Below are 20,033 nucleotides of genomic sequence, written 5' to 3'. Positions count from 1 at the left end.
ATTAATCACTTAATATGTAGCCTTCTCAAGCTAAGCTCAAATATTTAGGCTCATTGACTTGAAGCACTACAATTAGTGCTTGGCCCTATAAGACTTGCAAATAACAATGGACTTTACCTACGGTCCTACTTGACCTCAACTTGTAAACATGTTTGATTGCCTTATGAAGAGTACTCAATCTCCACTTATAGGCACGTCCTCTCCAAGATCCAAGATCTTGAAGACCATTTAGAAGCCCACAAGTTGTGTTAAAAATCAGACAATAAGCAAGCCGTCATTGAACTAAATGTGGGAAAAAAAAAGTGCTTAAAACAATACAGGCATAGCTGCCTGATTAAAGAAAAATGGTAAGAGATATGAGCCATTGCACACCACGATTTACTGCCAATGATCATGCATGAGATGGACTTACCTGGATCCCACAATGCTACATCATGGCATTACGGCATTACGTCCCTGTTTTTAGACAATCCAAAAGAACTCACATACAACCAAGCCGCACACTGGAGAGACTAAAAGTCCCTTCAGAAGTTATCACGGACACCACACACTTTTTAATGCTGCTTCAAGAAGATTACTTCTACCCTGGGTTAAAATGGGGTCGTTTCTTGCTAGTGAAAAATTAGAAGCACCCATATCTTGCTTTGCAACTGTTAGTAGAGAAAGGTCTATGTTTAGGTGAGAGCTTATGTCAATTCAAATTTCAAACGTCTGTAAGGTTTATCTAGTTTGCTAAATTGGGAAGACTCTAGATCTTGGGATATCTTCAATAATTCCCTTCCCATCTGATGGATCGAAGAAAAAAAAGTTCTTTAAAGGCTCACCCTTCCCCGACATAGCCTTGAGTAACTCCTGCAACATTTAAAAAGATCATCTTCTAACCAATCCATATCAAATGAGAAAGCAAGTTCAGCTTTTCTCTTCTTCACTACATCGTTCAGAGAAAAAAGCAGGGGATTGTTATGATGTGCATGTTCAAAGAGCACGGATATATACCTGACCAAGTATACCTCCGATGATAGCGCACACAGGGGGAAGCTCTCTAACTCCTGCATTTAAAAGCCTGTGCAGCAGCTTCTCGGGTACCAAAGTTTCTGGTACTCCCTACAACAAAATCAGATTTGTTGACAAGCAAAGTCATAAATCAACATAACACAACAAATAGATCAAAGATATCCCCAATGACAAGTATCATCACAAATCACCTGTGATTCACATAGTCTCTTCCGTGTGTCCAATAGGGCTGCTAGGTCCTCAAAGGCCACCTGGCCGGGAGTCCGTAAGTTGGATTGCTCAAACTCCTCAAGAACTGCACTAGAATGGCAAAGAACTCCAGATGTCATGAAAGTACATATGTACATACACAATACACTTTTCCGTGAGATACAACCGTGAATGCATGTGCTTGTGTATTCCTACCATCCCACCTGACTTGTTCCACTGTGAAAGGTGCGGAGGCAGATGCCACACTTACATCTAAACTAGTGTCACCATCCAAAGTACCTCTACTGTCCTGTGCTAATGAGATAGGGCATGCCTCAGTGCCAATTACGACATTCCGAAGTCTTTTGGCAACCAATACATGACGCATCATATATGACCACAACTATGGGGAGTCGGTCCCGTCAAGCTTATCCTCAGCAGAAAGCAGAAAGCAGAAAGCATCCCAAATACATCACTGACTGCCATTTCAGCCTGCAATAACTAACCTCTGACAATTAACGGAACTCTCCTAAGGGTGAACGCATAGGGAATCCAGAGGCGGCCAACTGAGAAGAGGGAAGGCCTAGTGGACCACCCACCGCTTAGATATCCTTTCACCTTGCTACAATGCAAGCATGCGACAGAAACCCTCCTTTTATGGACAGAACCTCTATAATAAGCTTCATAAAATAGACCTCTGAAGGGCATTCAATTCCACCAAAAAAGAAAAGACTATATAAATAGTCAAAGCAACGCACTTCTCATTGCAAAAAAAAGCTTGGCTGTCTTTTTAGGCAGCCTATCCCATCGTGCTGCCATGGCTTCCTGCCAAAAATGCTATTCAGTCAAAAAAACATTGGAGATGAACATAGCACAGAACAAAAAAATAAAAAAGCAGATTGCCTGTCTACTTTGCCTTCTATACCATACCTCTAAACTACAAAAGTGCAGATCTTGTACCAAAGGCGTCTCATTTTCTTTGGTCTGTCAACATGTTAAATTCATTCTCATCAGAACAGTTTTTGAAACCATTCGCATGCGTGCATTCATGTGCATGCGTGTATGTGTGCACATATGGCATACGCACTCGCTCACTTTCACACGTAACGGTGCCGTCATATGAATCATATGTAGTCCAGCAGCTGACTATGATGTTAAAAGATTTATCTCCTCTCCTCTCTCTCTCTCTCTCTCTCTCTCTCTACACTGCTGGAAACAAAAGGTCCAACATGCACGTACATCAAAATTGAGTGTTCCCAAGTTTGAAGTACTTGCATGTTGGAGACACAGACAAAGAAGAAGAGAGAGAGGGGAGGCGGGCGGCGAGCGGGCGGGCGGGGGATTAGTTCAACACTGACTGGAAACAAAAGTTCACAACATGCAAGTACATCAAAATTGAGTATTCTCACCTTTGACGCATATGAACATGTTTGGAGATCTACAAAGATCTCCCCTAACGGACCTCTGCAATCAACCGCAAAAAATGCCACTTTGTGTGGCCTCTTACGGCAAAGAGCATTCACAAGTTTCTGTTACGCATCCATTGAAAAGTCCCAAAAAAAAAAAAACAGTTGAAAGCATAAGAAAATAGAGCACAAAAGAGCATGGGCACATCCACACAAATACACACACTTACATGCACATCTCTAAAAAGGTATTGCGGTGAGCATACCCGATAGTTTAGCGGAGAACGACCAACAACTACAGCATCAAAATTATCTAAAAACTCGGCCGGCTTCTCTGCCAGACTACCTGCATCAAAACCCAAGTTCAGAAAAAACAACTGACTTGTTCCCACAAAGAACAAGCAAGAAATGTTGGTCAGGGACAAGTGTATACATCACAAAGGAAGTGCACCTTTCTCTACAGAAACATGTACCATAGGATTGAAATCCTTCAGGGACTCCATACAAACAGTGGCGGAATCTCTGTTACTCTTTAATTGCTCCACAGGAATCAGAAAATTGGCTGAATCAACACTTGATGCATTGGATGTGTCATCCATCAAAGTCAAGCTTCCAATCCCTGCTAAGACAATATTCTTACATAGCTGCAGAACAGAAAAAGCTTCAGGAAAGCTTCCAAGTCTAACAAGACCATATGTATGTATGTATATAATACATATGCAATATGTCTGTATGTAATGTGTATGTATGTATGCATGCATGCAATTTGTATGTATGGATGGATAGATGGACTATGTTTGTAGGTGTGTATGTCTGTATCTATGCAAATATCTGTGTGGTCCATGCACCTTTTAAGCCTATTACGACCATACTTAGTGCACATAAGAAAGATAAACACAAGGGAGTAGCAAATAATTGCACAATCAAGAAAAAACATCCGCACCTCCGCCACAACGTTCGACATGCCAACGACTAGAACACGACCCTTGCTCAATCTGCACCATGTAGAGTATCATGACTGACGCAAAATTGAATTTTATTTAGCACATTTTATAAACAATAAGGGTACCTAAGCAGACAATTCAAAATCTCCACGTGCATGTGTGTGTGTGTGTGTGTGTGTGAGAGAGAGAGAGAGAGAGAGAGAGAGAGATATTAACGTCTACGAAAGTCCCCAAGGGTCTATGAGAACAAATTAGTACCATGGATATACCAAGCCATGGAAAACTGAAAAAGAAAACATTTAAGAGTAGGGTATGTACATATAATAAGTAGATGATGATAGAGTGGGATATGTTGTGATCAGTTAATGACGATACCCACCTCGGCTAGAGCTGATCTGATGGAGAGAATGTCAAGCCTCTGTGATGGGAGCATGTCATATCAGCAAAGAATCTCCTCTCTCGGATGGAGGGTTGTGGTGCTCTGGATTCAGGGCATCTGGCCTGCTCACTGAGAACTCTTGGGCGTGGAGCTGAAGTATGGGTATGGGTGGTGGTTTTGATGTCAAAGCAAAAGCATTGGTAAGGGTGGTGGACTCTGATGTGGATGCCTGTACCAAGAAGAAAAATGTGATCGCTAGCCTAGGCATTTCTGATCCTTGTACTGTATCACCCATGCAAGTGGGCTGAATCCCTCCTGAAAAGGCAATGGAATCTCCCCCATATCTCATAGTAGGCCAGACAGCTAAACACATAGTGTGCCTCATCTTCTACCTCTCTCGTGATACATATTCTGCATATCCTCATCTTCTACCTCTCCCATAATATATATCCTCCCCCCCGTGAGATATCCTCGGCTCAGCCAATCTTTACCCTGAGGCGGTGGGAGGATACCATGAGCTGGCCAATCACGATACACATAGCAAGTGATGTGTGTACCTGTAGGAGTGCTTGCAAATACAAGCATTGCTGGCATCATATGCCAGATTTACAATACAACAATGGAATGAAAACAGTACTCAAACTGTCACCAATTGGCCGACCATTTGGTCCATCTCCAGTTTTTGCGTCTCGTTCACTTGAGGCCAGGCCGGTGTCTCATGTGAAGAGACCAGTATTTTGCTGACATGGACGGGAGCCAAACTGGTGCCACCCGTGTGTTAGCAGGATGGTGTCGTATGGACGGGAGCCAGATCAGTGCCACCCGTGTATGACCTGGACTGTGTTCGATCCATGGGACTGTCACGCCATGGAAGAGCCAGTATTCGTGCCGTGTTTTACCTATGGGACTGTCACACCATAGGGAGACTCGTGCCTGGAACTGTGTCTTACCTATGGGACTGTCACTCCATAGGAAGACCAGGTTTTTATGTTTTTATGTCGTGCCAGTTTTGTGCCGACAGATATTTTGTACTTGTTCCATGAACGGGAGATATGTCCATGTTACTATTTGCACATGCACACATATTTTGCATGTTTGAAACTGTTTTCGCATGACATGTATTTGTGTGTTTGCCTGCTTGACGTGTTACTTACTGAGCGGGGACGCCTGCCAGTGAGTCATGAAGTCTGCTCTGTATTCTGACGAGCTTTAGTGCATGTGAACAGGTGGCAAGTATGTCGCACTTGTTGTTTTAATGTTTTATCTTCTAACCCTTTATTTTATAAGGTTAGGTGTTCACATTTATTTAAAAGTGGGCACCCACTTTGGGGCCAAGGTGGGGAGCCCCACTTTTAAGTGAATGTGGGGGTGGGCATGGTCACCTACTCCTACTAGTCCCCCCACATGCAAACGTGGGTATCACCAAGGTTAAATCCACATGAATATTATTAAAAAAGCTCCCTCCTTCAAGCGTGAAAACCCATCGCTTCCACCTTACGTGAGAACCGGCGGCTGTGTACTCTCTTTGCTCCCAGGCGGCTGAAGTTTGCTGCGCATGCTCCTCTGGTGGACTGTGCGTACCATCTGAGCAAGAGTCTGCAGCAAGACTGCTGCGCATGCTGTTTTCCCTACCTCTCCCACAGGCGCATGTTTCTACCTTTTACCATAAGCGACTGCTTCTAAGGCTGCTGGCTGCCCTATCCTCTGCACTACAGGCTGCAGCCAAAGCACCTCCCCAAGCTTCTCTACAGGCGACTGGTTACTGTTCATGTTTTTCTACTGTCTATGTAACTGCTGGCTGCGCATGAGCTTCTACAGGAGGCTACAGCCAGGCGACAGTACCTGCAGGCTGCCCATCTTCTACTGGTTGCACCTCCCCATGCTCCCTTGCAGGCGACTGGCTACTATTCATGCTTCTCTACTGTTCATGCAAACTCCTGGCTGCACATGAATTTCTGCAAGTGACTGTGCACTCCATCTCCAATCAGGCAAGAGGTTGTGCACTCCATCTCCAATCAGCAGCCAGGTCTCTCTCTCCTCCCTTGCAAGTGGATGTTTCTCTCTCACAGCAGGCGGCTGTGTCCTTTGTGGTGGTACTTGTCTTGGTGATTCTTCACGAGGCAACTATTTCTTCAACAAGGGTGGCTTCATATTCTACACAAACACCACAAGTATTGGTTTTCTATCAACCAACTACAAGTAAGTGATTTTCAGATTTGAGTAAAGTATTTTATATTTAAATCTGATAAAGGATTCATCCCGCTCGGCCAACACCCGTTCGGTGCCGGGTTGTCCAAGCTATATTGGCGAACCTCGGTCCAAAGGTGCTGAGATCGGGAGAGCCAGGCGTTAGTACGAGAGCGCCTGTTTGTGCGTGGTCTCGGAACACCAGTGAGGCGCTCTCCGCGGAGTCCAGTGAAAGCACAGGACCGTAGAGATTGGACCACACTAGTGGTCGTTCTGCTTCGAGCTTCTACATCGAACTTCGAGCCTACTTGTTTGGTACTGTTTTCATATGTACATGGACATTATCTGGTTCTTGGAACCCATGGAGCATTGTATTTATTAAATACTCCCAATAAATATATCATATATTGAGGGGGGGGTCGGCCCGTTCCGGCCCCAGTGCTGGTGTCCATCTTTCCATTTCATTTCATTTAAATTTCAAGTTGTTTGAAGTTGTCCATTTCAAATTTGTGGTTTTAAAGTTGTGCTATTAAGCGTGTGGGTGTCCAACGGAGTCTTTCCCACTTGACGGGATCGGTTTCATTGGTATCAGAGCACGGTTGTTTCCCTCTTCCTAGTGGGGAAACGAACCTGTGTACTGGACATCCCGCTTTTAGCAAACTTTAAACACAATGGACAGCCAAGGCAACCCTTTGGAAGTGCCTAATTCAAGGGGTCCATCTAGTGCCTCTCGTGGGTCTGATGCCCTGCGTGGTAGACACAAGCCCCTTGAAAGGGTTATGGATAGTGAATCCAAGGGTCAACTGTCTCCAGGAAAGACAGTTATGCTTGAACAAGAGCCTGATGCTATGAGGGCTGAAATGGAACATATGAGAAAACTTTTGCAGGCTCAAGAGCAAGAGTTAAAGTTCTTGCATGAAGATCCACATTTGCAAAGTGCTATTGAAGCCAGGAAGGCTGATGCTATGGTTGATGTAACTTTTGAATCAATGGCTCGTGAAGTGGGCAAGAAACCAAGGGAGTTGGCACTTGCCTATCTCCTTCGCAAAGGTGATATCAAAGAGGGGGATGACGGAGAGCTGAAATTCAGAAATCCACCTCGTTTGAAGCATGGAGATCCCGCATCCCAGAGGCTGAAATCTTTTATGCAAAAGGAAGAGGTGACTGTCACCTCTCGTCATGCATCTTCTCCCCAAGGCACAAAGCCTGATAGATATATGTATGCCAGTGCTCATGGAGGGCATAAAAGTCACATGCATGCAAGATATGTATCTCATGGTGACAGGTCTGCTTCCAGAAAAATTTTGCCTTCTGAATTGTCTCATGGAGAGACCATGCCATATGCAGGTAAGTCACATGCATCTGAGTTTCGAGTTCGTGGAGCACATGCCACCGTGCCCCATGAAGCTTCTATGATGGCCCATGGAGCCCATGCAGATAGGGCTACCCCGTTGGATAAGGGGAAAAGAAAAAGAGAAGACCATAAGCCTCATGCCAGGAAGCTCAAGGAATTCAAAGCAGGTGATAAATCTGTCAAATTTGATGTCTTTCATGGTGAACATGATGCTTCTAAGGTGTTAGCGTTTGTGGCACAGTTCGACATTGCTTTTAGCGATGAGGACTTTACAGAAAAGTCAAAGGTGCGCCATGCTAGCATGTTTTTGAAAGGGACTGCTGCCCACTGGTGGATCACTGAAAAGATCACCAAGGATCCCATCTCTACTTGGAAGGAATTCAAAGATAGATTTTATGCTCAGTTCTTGCCACCCAATGCAGAGCAAACTCTCACTCAAAAGTGGGACAGGCTAGAACAAAAAGATAATGAGAGTGTGCAACAGTATGTTAACAAATTCTGGAAAGTGTTGCTGGAAGTGACTCCCTTCATATGCTAATCACTGAGGATGAAAGAAAGAGGAAGTTTCGTTCTGGATTGCAACCTGCTTATAGATCGGGTATTGAATTGCACCCAAAACATACGTTGCAACAACTCACAGCTTCTGCCCTTGCTACGGAGCAATTGGTGCTCAAGATCAAGCAAGATCAAGGAGGTTTCAAGGGGAAGGACAAGGCTGTCCCAAATCAGCAAAAGGACGGACAGCCATCTAAAAAGAACTTCCGGGAGTCTTACAAGGGTGGTAAAGCTGAAAATAGCACATCTAAAGAACAGGGCCCAAGAAAGAACAAATTCGGCTTAACCCCGGAGCAAAGAGAGCAATATGCCAAGGATGGAAAATGCTTTTCTTGTGGTAGCAAAGACCACATGTTCCGACAATGCCTAGATCGCAAATCAAAGCACGAGGACAAGCACACCAAAGCAAATGTTCATGCAGTTCCTGATGTGCAAGGTAATACAGGTCATGATGCTAAAGAGCATATGGTTTGCAAGGCTTGGGGGCAAATCAAGGATCAGCCCGCACTCTTCATGTTTGATGACTGTGCAACTGACAATTTCATCTCTATGCAAATGGCAGCTGCATTGGGTATTGAGGTTGAAAACATGGGACCTCAGATTGAAGCCGAAGCTGCATTTATTGGTAAAGAGGTGCAGGTTACCCCTTTGATTGGGAAGTTGCGTATTCATATACAGGGCTACCTTGATAATGAGCATTTCCTAGTTGCTCCTTTGAATGGATGTGATGTATTGTTGGGCAAGCCGTGGCATCATAGGCTTGAGCCCCGCAAAGACTACAAGTCTAATATGATTTCTTTTATGCATAAAGGCCGCATGCATTTTATTGATGCTGGCAAAGAAGGGGATTCCATCCCAGTTGTATCACACATCCAAATTAATAAAGCAATGAAAAAGAGTCTTTCAGCGTACTTGGTTTTTGTGCGTGATAGTCTTGTGCCAAATCATCAAAATGTGGATGCTATGTCTCATGATAGGCTGAATTTTCTTAATGCATTCAACGATTGTTTTGCTGACTCATTGCCAGGTGAATTACCTCCCCAAAGGCCCGAAGATCACCGCATAGATCTTGTGCCAGGTAGTTCTCCACCCAACAAACCCGCATACCGAGTGAGTGCTGCACAACAAGAAGAAATTATGAAGCAGGTAAACGAGCTTTTAGAGAAAGGTTTGGTTCAGCCCAGTTCCTCACCTTACTGCTCTCCTGTGCTTCTTGTTCAAAAGGACGGATCATTCCGTATGTGTGTAGACTATAGAGCTTTGAACAAGCTTACCATCAAGAACAGATTTCCAATTCCACGTATTGATGATATCTTGGATAAGCTTGATGGCTCAGCTTGGTTTAGCAGACTTGATTTGAAGAGTGGTTATCACCAGATACGCGTGGTGCCACAAGATGTCCATAAGACTGCATTCAGGACAGCCTTCGGATTATATGAATTCTTGGTAATGCCTTTTGGTCTCACCAATGCTCCTGCTACTTTTAATCGTATGATGGATAGGATATTCCGACCCCATCGCAAGTTTACAGGAGTCTTCTTTGATGATATCTTGGTTTTCTCCAAGAATGAGCAGGAACACAGAACTCATTTGGTCACAGTGTTCGAAGAGTTGCGGAAGCATAAACTTTTCGTCAATGCCAAGAAAAGTGAGTTTTTCCTTTCAGAGATTCATTATCTGGGACATATTGTATCCAAAGATGGAGTTACAATGGATCCTGCAAAGATAGAGACTATTCGGAATTGGCCCGAATTGCAAAACGTACATCAAGTACGTAGTTTTCTGGGATTATGTTCATATTACAGGCGTTTCATAAGGCATTTTGCTATGATTGCCACTCCTCTACATGATCTCACGAAGAAGAAAACTGCTTTCAAATGGACTTCAAAGGAACAGGATGCTTTCTTGCAACTCAAGCATGCTATTATATGTGGTCCAGTATTGATTGTTCCTGACTTGCACAAGTCATTCGTGGTTGAATGTGATGCTTGTGGTGATTGCATAGGAGCTGTCCTAAATCAAGAAGGGCATGCAGTTGCATATGAGAGCCGTCGTTTGCATGATGCTGAGCTTCATATGGATATCTATGAGAAAGAGCTCTTGGCTGTAATTCACGCCTTAAAGATTTGGAAACACTACCTTCTTGGGGCTGAACTTGTAGTCAAGACAGATCATCAAAGCTTGAGATACTTTCTATCTCAAACCAAGCTTTCAGAGAAGCAGATGAGAATGGCAAATTTTCTTTCCATGTTTCATTTTCAGATTGTGCATACTCCAGGAAAGAAAAATGTGGTGGCCGATGCACTATCTAGGAGGCCTTATGTTGCTGCAGTCTCAGTGGCCTCTCATGGAGATCTATCTGCTATGAGAGATTTGTATCATTTGGATGCTGATTTTTGCCATATATGGACTGATTTGATGGCTGGTCATTCACATGCCTCTTATGTTATCAACGAGGGTTATCTCATGAAGGATAATTGCCTATGTGTGGTGAAGGATTTGCGTCCAAAGGTTATGGACGAATGTCACGCTCCACCTTATGCTGGTCATAGAGGTATTATGCCTACTACTCGCATGATTCAGAGGTATTTCTTTTGGCCAAGCATGCGTAAAGACATTGAGGCTTATGTGCGTGCATGTATCACTTGCCAAAAGGTGAAATTTGACAGGCAAAAGCCTCCAGGTTTGCTTCAGCCATTGCCTATTCCCTCGCAACCTTGGAAAAGTATCACGATGGATTTTATTATGGATTTGCCTAGATCCCAGCATGGAAATGATGCTATTTGGACTATTGTGGACAGGTTTAGCAAGCAAGCTCACTTCTTGCCCGTCAAGAAAACCATTAAAGCTGATCATATGGTAAAGCTTTTTCTTGCTAATATTTTCAAGCATCATGGTATGCCTAAATCCATTGTTGGAGATAGAGATCCCAGGACTACAAGCCTATTTTGGAGGGCTTTGTTTAATAATATGGGTACTAAGCTTGAGTTTTCATCAGCTTATCATCCCCAAACGGATGGCCAAAGTGAAGCTGCAAATTCAGCCGTGTTGGATTTGTTGAAGTGTTATGTGGCAGATCAAAAGAGTGCATGGGAGAAGTATCTTCCACTTGTTGAGTTTGCCTACAACAATACAATCCATGCTTCCACGGGCAAGGCTCCGTTTGAGATTATTTATGGCAGAGTGGTCTTGCCACCCATCCTTCGTACCAAGGATGAGATTTTTGCAGCTGATGAATATGTTCGTGACTTGGATGTTGCCTTTGGTCAGGTGCGGACAGCCATTGCAAGATCTCAGGATAAGCATAAAATGGCTGCTGACAAGCATAGAAGGGACATGGAAGTCAAAGAAGGTGATTGGGTATTGCTGAAATTTGAGAAGGCTAGGCTTCGGAAGAGGCCAGGACGAGAAGGATCATATCCTAAGCTTTCTCCTCGCTATTATGGACCCTTCAAGGTGATTCACAAGATCAATGAAGTGTCCTACAGACTTGCTTTACCTAGTCATTGGAAGATTCACAATGCTTTTCATGTGAGTCTATTTCGGAAATATGTGGGGCCAGATCCTGATGAGCCTGTCACAGAAGATCCGCCAGAAATCGAAGAGCTTGAGGAGATCCTCCAGCCAGAACAGATTGTTTTTCACAAGGAGAGAAAGCTACCTGCAGGAAAGCTTTCCAGGAGATACCTTGTGAAGTTTAAGAATTATTTGCCTATTGATGCCAAGTGGATAAATGAGGATTATTTTGCAGATTATCCACAATTGTTGCAGGCATATCTTGAGGCTTTTCAGTTGAGGTCAACTCTTTAGAAGCCCGGGGGGATGTCACCAATTGGCCGACCATTTGGTCCATCTCCAGTTTTTGCGTCTCGTTCACTTGAGGCCAGGCCGGTGTCTCATGTGAAGAGACCAGTATTTTGCTGACATGGACGGGAGCCAGACTGGTGCCACCCGTGTGTTAGCAGGATGGTGTCGTATGGACGGGAGCCAGATCAGTGCCACCATAGGAAGACCAGGTTTTTATGTTTTTATGTCGTGCCAGTTTTGTGCCGACAGATATTTTGTACTTGTTCCATGAACGGGAGATATGTCCATGTTACTATTTGCACATGCACACATATTTTGCATGTTTGAAACTGTTTTCGCATGACATGTTTTTGTGTGTTTGCCTGCTTGACGTGTTACTTACTGAGCGGGGACGCCTGCCAGTGAGTCGTGAAGTCTGCTCTGTATTCTGACGAGCTTTAGTGCATGTGAACAGGTGGTAAGTATGTCACACTTGTTGTTTTAATGTTTTATCTTCTAACCCTTTATTTTATAAGGTTAGGTGTTCACATTTATTTAAAAGTGGGCACCCACTTTGGGGCCAAGGTGGGGAGCCCCACTTTTAAGTGAATGTGGGGGTGGGCATGGTCACCTACTCCCACTAGTCCCCCCACATGCAAACGTGGGTATCACCAAGGTTAACTCCACATGAATATTATTAAAAAAGCTCCCTCCTTCAAGCGTGAAAACCCATCGCTTCCACCTTACGTGAGAACCGGCGGCTATGTACTCTCTTTGCTCCCAGGCGGCTGAAGTTTGCTGCGCATGCTCCTCTGGTGGACTGTGCGTACCATCTGAGCAAGAGTCTGCAGCAAGACTGCTGCGCATGCTGTTTTCCCTACCTCTCCCACAGGCGCATGTTTCTACCTTTTACCATAAGCGACTGCTTCTAAGGCTGCTGGCTGCCCTATCCTCTGCACTACAGGCTGCAGCCAAAGCACCTCCCCAAGCTTCTCTACAGGCGACTGGTTACTGTTCATGTTTTTCTACTGTCTATGTAACTGCTGGCTGCGCATGAGCTTCTACAGGAGGCTACAGCCAGGCGACAGTACCTGCAGGCTGCCCATCTTCTACTGGTTGCACCTCCCCATGCTCCCTTGCAGGCGACTGGCTACTATTCATGCTTCTCTACTGTTCATGCAAACTCCTGGCTGCACATGAATTTCTGCAAGTGACTGTGCACTCCATCTCCAATCAGGCAAGAGGTTGTGCACTCCATCTCCAATCAGCAGCCAGGTCTCTCTCTCCTCCCTTGCAAGTGGATGTTTCTCTCTCACAACAGGCGGCTGTGTCCTTTGTGGTGGTACTTGTCTTGGTGATTCTTCACGAGGCAACTATTTCTTCAACAAGGGTGGCTTCATATTCTACACAAACACCACAAGTATTGGTTTTCTATCAACCAACTACAAGTAAGTGATTTTCAGATTTGAGTAAAGTATTTCATATTTAAATCTGATAAAGGATTCATCCCGCTCGGCCAACACCCATTCGGTGCCGGGTTGTCCAAGCTATATTGGCGAACCTCGGTCCAAAGGTGCTGAGATCGGGAGAGCCAGGCGTTAGTACGAGAGCGCCTGTTTGTGCGTGGTCTCGGAACACCAGTGAGGCGCTCTCCGCGGAGTCCAGTGAAAGCACAGGACCGTAGAGATTGGACCACACTAGTGGTCGTTCTGCTTCGAGCTTCTACATCGAACTTCGAGCCTACTTGTTTGGTACTGTTTTCATATGTACATGGACATTATCTGGTTCTTGGAACCCATGGAGCATTGTATTTATTAAATACTCCCAATAAATATATCATATATTGAGGGGGGGGTCGGCCCGTTCCGGCCCCAGTGCTGGTGTCCATCTTTCCATTTCATTTCATTTAAATTTCAGGTTGTTTTAAGTTGTCCATTTCAAATTTGTGGTTTTAAAGTTGTGCTATTAAGCGTGTGGGTGTCCAAGGGAGTCTTTCCCACTTGACGGGATCGGTTTCACAAACAGTGGTAAAATGTCAGTGTAGACCAATCACAAGAGGTTCCTCTTGGTTCGCCTAGCTTTCCCTTCATTGAACCCTCTCAAGGACTCCTCTCGCAATCCCAATGGCTCTCCTAGATCCCCACGAATCCATGTGTGACCTTGAGACTACTATGACCCAAGTCTATCTTATGTCTAGGGAGTAGAGCCAAGAGTTTGGTTCTACCTTTAAGATCTTCTTTGCCGGACAAGAAATGTCACGATCTCGCTAATTACAGCCTAATCTTAACTATCAATGAACGAGACATTGTTCAAGGGTTGTGTCCCATCACAAGGGTTATTATGAGGAGGCATGTCCTATCCAAAGGATATGACCCTTCGCCCTAAAGACACAACTGTTCGTCTAGACTCTAAGGACAACTCGTTGATCAAGAGGCACACCCCTGCATTTAGGATATGACTCTTCACTTGTAGCTCTTTAGGACCTATTTAATAAGGGCTTCTGTCTCAATACAACACCACACAGCTTTCCACTCTACATGTCTTTACTTTCAGTATTAGCTTTCCACTCTACGTGTCTTTACTTTCAGTATTATGTCTCTAATCATGTCTTATAAATTATTAACAAACTACGAAGTCCTCACAGTGATATCAGAGCAAACAAGCCTACCTATAGTATGCCCACAACAAAACCCTAACCCTAAAAATCAGCCAACCCTAACTATAGAATTAGGTTTAGCGGGGTTTGTATGGAAAAGCAAGAGAGAATGCCCAACCCAATTTTACCCCCTTGCCCAATTTTGCCTGATTTTTTATTTCCCCCAAATATTTCTACACACCAAGAATTAAAAAAACAATGACAAGTTGTAGCCTCATCAGGTGTTTCTGACCTTAACCGATGTCAATCTAGCTCCTCTTCTCAACCACACATGTGTCCTCATGTCTCTTCAGGCTGAATCTGCCCCTTTGAAGGGTCGCCATCTTTCTGTCATAAGCCACGACGTTTGATGTCGTGATGTTTTTTTTTATGCTTCAAAATAGCATTAAGGCTTACCACCATTATTAAAAAAGGCTTTACACCTTAGCACACACACCCCAAACTGTTGAAAATCCTAATATGGGATTGATCATGGTGTTGTGTAACATAGATTAAGCATAAACTATGGTGGGTTATACCTCACCAAGAACTCCATGACTATAGAGAGAGAGAGTAGCACACTCAATAATACTCTATTGCATATGTTATGAACCATACAATGAAGAGCTTCTAATATAGATAGCCATTGACCCAATCTTCTTTACACATCATCATGCCATGTGGCAACTCCTTTTCCACATTCTTTTATGTGGCTCTCACCATTCACACAGTATCTTATGTGGCATTCTTATCTTTCCACAATATCTTGCACCTCTAAGGTACGCTCAACCAAATAACCCAAGCTTTAGTTTACATTGCACATTTCAACACCCCTCCCACACTCTATGCAAATCTACATGCATCTACATGCTTCCTCACGTGCCTTGCATCAAGCTACAAGCCTATCAATGCCCGGAACACCTGTCATCATTCCAGAGGGTGACTCACACTACAGACTAGCATTGCTCCATGTGTGGGACTTGCACACCTGACCAAGACCATGTACGGGACTTGCCTGACCCTATACACATAGAGTGGAACCCAGACTAGCTCGTCCCAAACTGGGGCTCACAAGGGACCAGTTACCACTCCAGGTCCTACACCTCCTGTGCAGATATATATACGTGGCATCCAAGTGCGGATGCAATTGACACAATCAAAACTATGAGCATTGAGTCGTGCAAATACATTCTCTTAGATATCTGTTCTCTTTCTCTCTCCCTTGGCTCCCTGTTTTTAACATATGGTATCACACAACCAAAGGGCCATCGCAATCATATGCCTCAAACTTGCAAACTCAGTAGTGCATCATATTGATTTCAAGTCTCCTGCAAAGCAAATTTGGACCAAACTCGAAGGTATTTTCGACAACAAAATCACAAACTCTAAAGTCTTTTTGAAACTCAAATTTTATGACCTAAAAATGAATGACAATGAAGAGTTGAGTGAGCATTTCGCCAAGTTCGGGTCATTAGCCCAACTGCTTACCAGCCTCAAATGTGAACAGGTCACATGCACCCTGTTCACATGCACCTCGGTTAGGAACACCTAACGGAAGCTTTAGTGCTAAATATAGCTCATAGTTTGTAAGAGGACTATACAAATCAATTAATAGGTTCAGCTCACAAGGAGCACATCCCAGTCCTAGACACATTGGCTAGCATGTGCAACGACACCCAAGGGGGGTGTCGTCAAACACCAAGACACCTCTAGACCTCCAACTCAAGGGTAAGCCTAAGGGGCTCTATGGTTGGGCTGAGAGGCTCTATGGTTGAGCAGTGAACTAGGTGCCCGATTCCGCATGTTCCTCCGTAAGAATTGCAGGTTGTGAACCTTAAGTGGTTATTAAAGGTATTATGCTAAATATAGCTCATAGTTTATAAGAGGACTACACAAATCAATTAATAGGTTCAGCTCACAAGGAGCACATCCCAGTCCTAGACTCATGGGCTAGCATGTCCCATACTACCAAGACAACCCGAGGGGGTTGTCTTGGTAGTATGGGACACCAAGACACCTCTAGACCTCCAACTCGAGGGTAAGCCTAAGGGGCTCTATGGTTGGGCTGAGAGGCTCTATGGTTGAGCGGTGAGCTAAGTGCCTGATTCCACGTTCCTCATTAAGAATTGCAGGTTGTGAACCTTGCAAACTGCCCATGCTCAGCGTCTTTCAGACCCAATTCAGGCATTCACACCCCAAACATGTCAAAACATTTATAAATGGGAGAGATGCCACAAGCCAACGACCAACCTGGATTAAAGCGTTTGAGGATTTTTCTATCCTCAATTGGTGCAGTGGGCTTGGAGGGAAAATACACTTCTCAGAGGCCAAGAGTACCTTTTAAGATTGCTGGGTCACTGGGCTGAGCCTTCTACAAGTAAGCCAAGTCATCCATTGATACAGCCTATGAGTACTCAATACTTAGTAACACCAGTCCTCTAGAGCCTGACACATTTGTTGGGCTCTGCAGCAAGCACCATCCATTTTGTAGCCCCTAAACAGGCCCTAATTTCTCTTTTTTCTTATCTTCTCCCTCCTCCTGTCTTTGTCTGTTCGCAACGCTGCTGTATGGGACTGTAAAAAAATGCTGTGTAATGACTGTATGTATTGATACATGTTTGCAGCGTGGAGGCTATGGCAGGGTGCATGCATACTCACACTCTCTACCCACAGACATAGATACCGATCAATATCTATGCTATGTACTCACATACATGCAAACATACACTTAATCAAGTACATGCATTTTCCACATACGTAGTACATATATATATGTGTGTACATGGACGCATACTGAAGTGCACAGATGTGTGTACATAGCATACTCATGCAAGCACATGTTTGCCGCGTGGAGGCTATGGCAGGGTGCATGCATACTCACACTCTCTACCCATAGACATAGATACCGATCAATATCTATGCATGTATACACATCTATGTACTTACGTACATGCAAACATACACCTAATCAAGTACATGCATTTTCCACATACGTAGTACATATATATGTGTGTGTACATGGACGCATACTGAAGTGCACGGATGTGTACATAGCATACTCATGCAAGCACATGCACAGCAAGCTGCGTGCAGATTCCAAAACCACATAAAACTTCTGCGTGCACGCACCGCACACACACCCACACGCACACAATTACATAAGGCAAAAACACCCTCTCCTGCTGAAAGAAAAAGGTTTTTCCATGATTTTCAGCACACAACGGGGAAAATATAAGAACCGAAGTTTATTGGAATTTTTGAAAGAAAGAAAATGAGATTATGGTTACTGGGATGGTTTCCTAAAAGAGAAACTGTGGGATTAGGGTTTGCGCGTACGCACCTGCGTTGAGCGTCCACGCCCCATACTCGTATTTGGCGGTCGTACACAGCTGCCTCCTGCTCTGTGAGAACCTCTGCAGCAGCTTCTTCCTCCATAGCCAAAGCACACTACGTCGAACTTTAGTTTGCTTGTTCGTATGAATTCACACACGGGCGTCTCGACTCCCACCTTGACTTCAGGGATTTCACTTTTTGCTTTTACACACTCGTAAATGCCTAAAAAGTTCATTTGTGTAGAAAAACGGAAAAAAGGAAAAAGGCATGAAAATGGGGAGATAGACAAGGAGTCTCCTCTCCCCCTTCCATCTCCTCGCCCATCCTAGAAAATAGGGGTTGTCTATAAACACTCTAAGTAAGACCTGAAATAAGGGTGAGTAGGCGTTCCTTGCATCAGCATGACTAAACCAGTCGGGTTTTGACTGCATGTATTTAATAGTAGTGATATTTCTTAAGTCCCTTGAGTCAAGGTGGAACACAAGTCTTACACAGTTAGGTGCAATCTTTGATGGGCCATATATCCAATTTCCGCCATAGAGTGTTCAAACTTGGTGCGTGAGCTACTCAAAGTCACAAATGAGAGCCATACAAAAAAGATTTAGCGGTTACTTCCCCGTGCATGTACTACATATAGAGGGTGGATCATCGTTTCCAACATTAGTGGATAGATAGCAAATCCTCCTCACATATAACAACCACCAAAGAATAGTGTTTGTAATGCAAAATCTATGTTTATACATCGGACAACATAATTCAAGGCAAAGGAAGCCTTCCTATGGAGATGTATATGGGAAAGAAAGGTTCTATTTATGATATTTTCTATGACCCTAACATAGGAAGATTAAAACCTCAATTGCAACCATGATAGAGAATCATTCTAGAGTTATTACTTATATATATGAATGTATAATTTAGGATATAGCCAATTAAATAATGAGGTAATTACCAAAGATGTGAATAAAGCCATGCTCGTCAAGCTTATAACTTGCATTCCATCAATTCATGCAATGTCTACCTTGTCCACTTTAAGTTAGGGCGTAAGAGGTATAAGTTATTTCATGCTCACTTAAAGCAACAAAACATGATGATTAGTATGCCTCTTAGGTTAAGCTTATAGAGTATTTACATGCAAAAACAAGCAAGACACATCATAGTGATGCGAGTACAAGAAGGTCATCAAACATCACACACTCATACATTTTGGACCAGTAAAAAACCCTATATATTTATGGTAATAGTTATTTTATTACATTTGTCAATGACTTTAGGAAGTGTACATGGATATATTTTAGATCTAAAAAAGTCAATTATTATATTCCATCTCACCAATTTAAGTTCATGGTTGAAAAGGAGATTAGTAGATCCATAAAAGTATGATCAAGGGGTAAGAGCATACCTTAAATGAATGAATTTTATAGGTTTTGAAGCAAGCATATTTGTTACTAACAAGTGACATGCCCACAAGCCCCTTAGTATAATGTTACCAGCAAGTGCCCAAAAGCCCTTGGTATAATGTTACTAGCAAGTGCACACAAGCCCCTTGGTATAATGTTACATCAAAATTTGATTAAAGGATTTAGCACATTATCATGAATAGGATTGCTACACAAGTCATCCAAGGTAAGATGCCTTATGAAGTCTTGCATCTAGTCATTTTACATTTGAGAATATTTAGATGCATAACTTATACACATACAAATGTTGATAGAATGAAGCTTGATATTAAGTTAAGGAAGGTTGACATGATGTGATTCCTTAGAGAAAACCTAAAGCTTATTATATGATCCCTTACATAAGCACTTTGTGATGATGAGCAAAGATATGGCATTTGAGGAGAAGTTTACCTAGGGCATTGTAGCTCCAACCTCATTAAGTCAATCTCTTTAACCAAAATTAGCTTTCATTCATAAAAATCAACATATAATTCAATTTAGAAGATCAAAACAATCACCTTGTCCACCACATAGGTCACTCTACCAAATGTTCATGTACATCAATAACAACAAGAAAAAGCCAACTATGTATCGAAAACTACCTTGTTTCAAGAAGATGGACTGCTATTCTAAGAGATTCAGGAAATAATTCTAGCTAATTGTCTACTTGGAAAGAGAGAGTTAGTACTACTAGGATGAGCCCCCCTCTCATTGGGAGGGTTTGCATTATCATCAAAGGCTTTCTTCTTATCCTAGGTACTACTACTACTAGGATCAGCCCCCCTCTCATTGTATTATCCATAAAATCCCTCATG

At 43.4% G+C, this 20,033-nt stretch overlaps 1 protein-coding gene across 2 annotated transcripts; it reads right to left on the bottom strand.

Annotated features, from left to right (window-relative positions):
- Window positions 1–459: 459 nt before the first annotated feature.
- Window positions 460–17,969, bottom strand: LOC147620901 (SUMO-activating enzyme subunit 1B-1-like). Of its 2 annotated transcripts, XM_086825171.1 has the most exons (10): window positions 17,790–17,967; window positions 3,553–3,604; window positions 3,061–3,253; window positions 2,876–2,955; window positions 2,613–2,732; window positions 2,134–2,187; window positions 1,962–2,028; window positions 1,206–1,309; window positions 997–1,104; window positions 460–852 (listed from the first exon to the last, which is right to left on the bottom strand). In XM_086825171.1, the coding sequence occupies exons 1-10, from the start codon at window positions 17,882–17,884 to the stop codon at window positions 733–735; spliced, it is 993 nt and encodes a 330-aa protein (XP_086681297.1). In that variant the 5' UTR covers window positions 17,885–17,967; the 3' UTR covers window positions 460–732. The 2 variants fall into 2 exon arrangements, with proteins under 2 accessions (XP_086681297.1, XP_086681298.1); XM_086825172.1 differs by lacking the exon at window positions 2,613–2,732 and having other exon boundaries at window positions 17,790–17,969.
- Window positions 17,970–20,033: the final 2,064 nt, after the last annotated feature.

Source organism: Cibotium barometz, chromosome 31 (genome assembly GCF_041138505.1).
Source record: "Cibotium barometz isolate CiBa-2024 chromosome 31, ASM4113850v1, whole genome shotgun sequence".
NCBI classification, from domain to species: Eukaryota; Viridiplantae; Streptophyta; class Polypodiopsida; order Cyatheales; family Cibotiaceae; genus Cibotium; species Cibotium barometz.
Note: the sequence above shows the minus strand (reverse complement) of the source record. Positions and strands in the feature narration are given on the sequence as shown.

Excerpts from the sequence above, each read along its gene's own strand:
- LOC147620901 (XM_086825171.1), bottom strand. The coding sequence starts at position 17,884 with ATGGAGGAAGAAGCTGCTGCAGAGGTTCTCACAGAGCAGGAGGCAGCT. Across the intron at positions 2,188-2,612 it reads CATGTTCATATGCGTCAAAG|ACCAAAGAAAATGAGACGCC; the intron begins GTGAGAATACTC and ends ACATGTTGACAG. Across the intron at positions 853-996 it reads TCGGAGGTATACTTGGTCAG|GAGTTACTCAAGGCTATGTC; the intron begins GTATATATCCGT and ends TAAATGTTGCAG.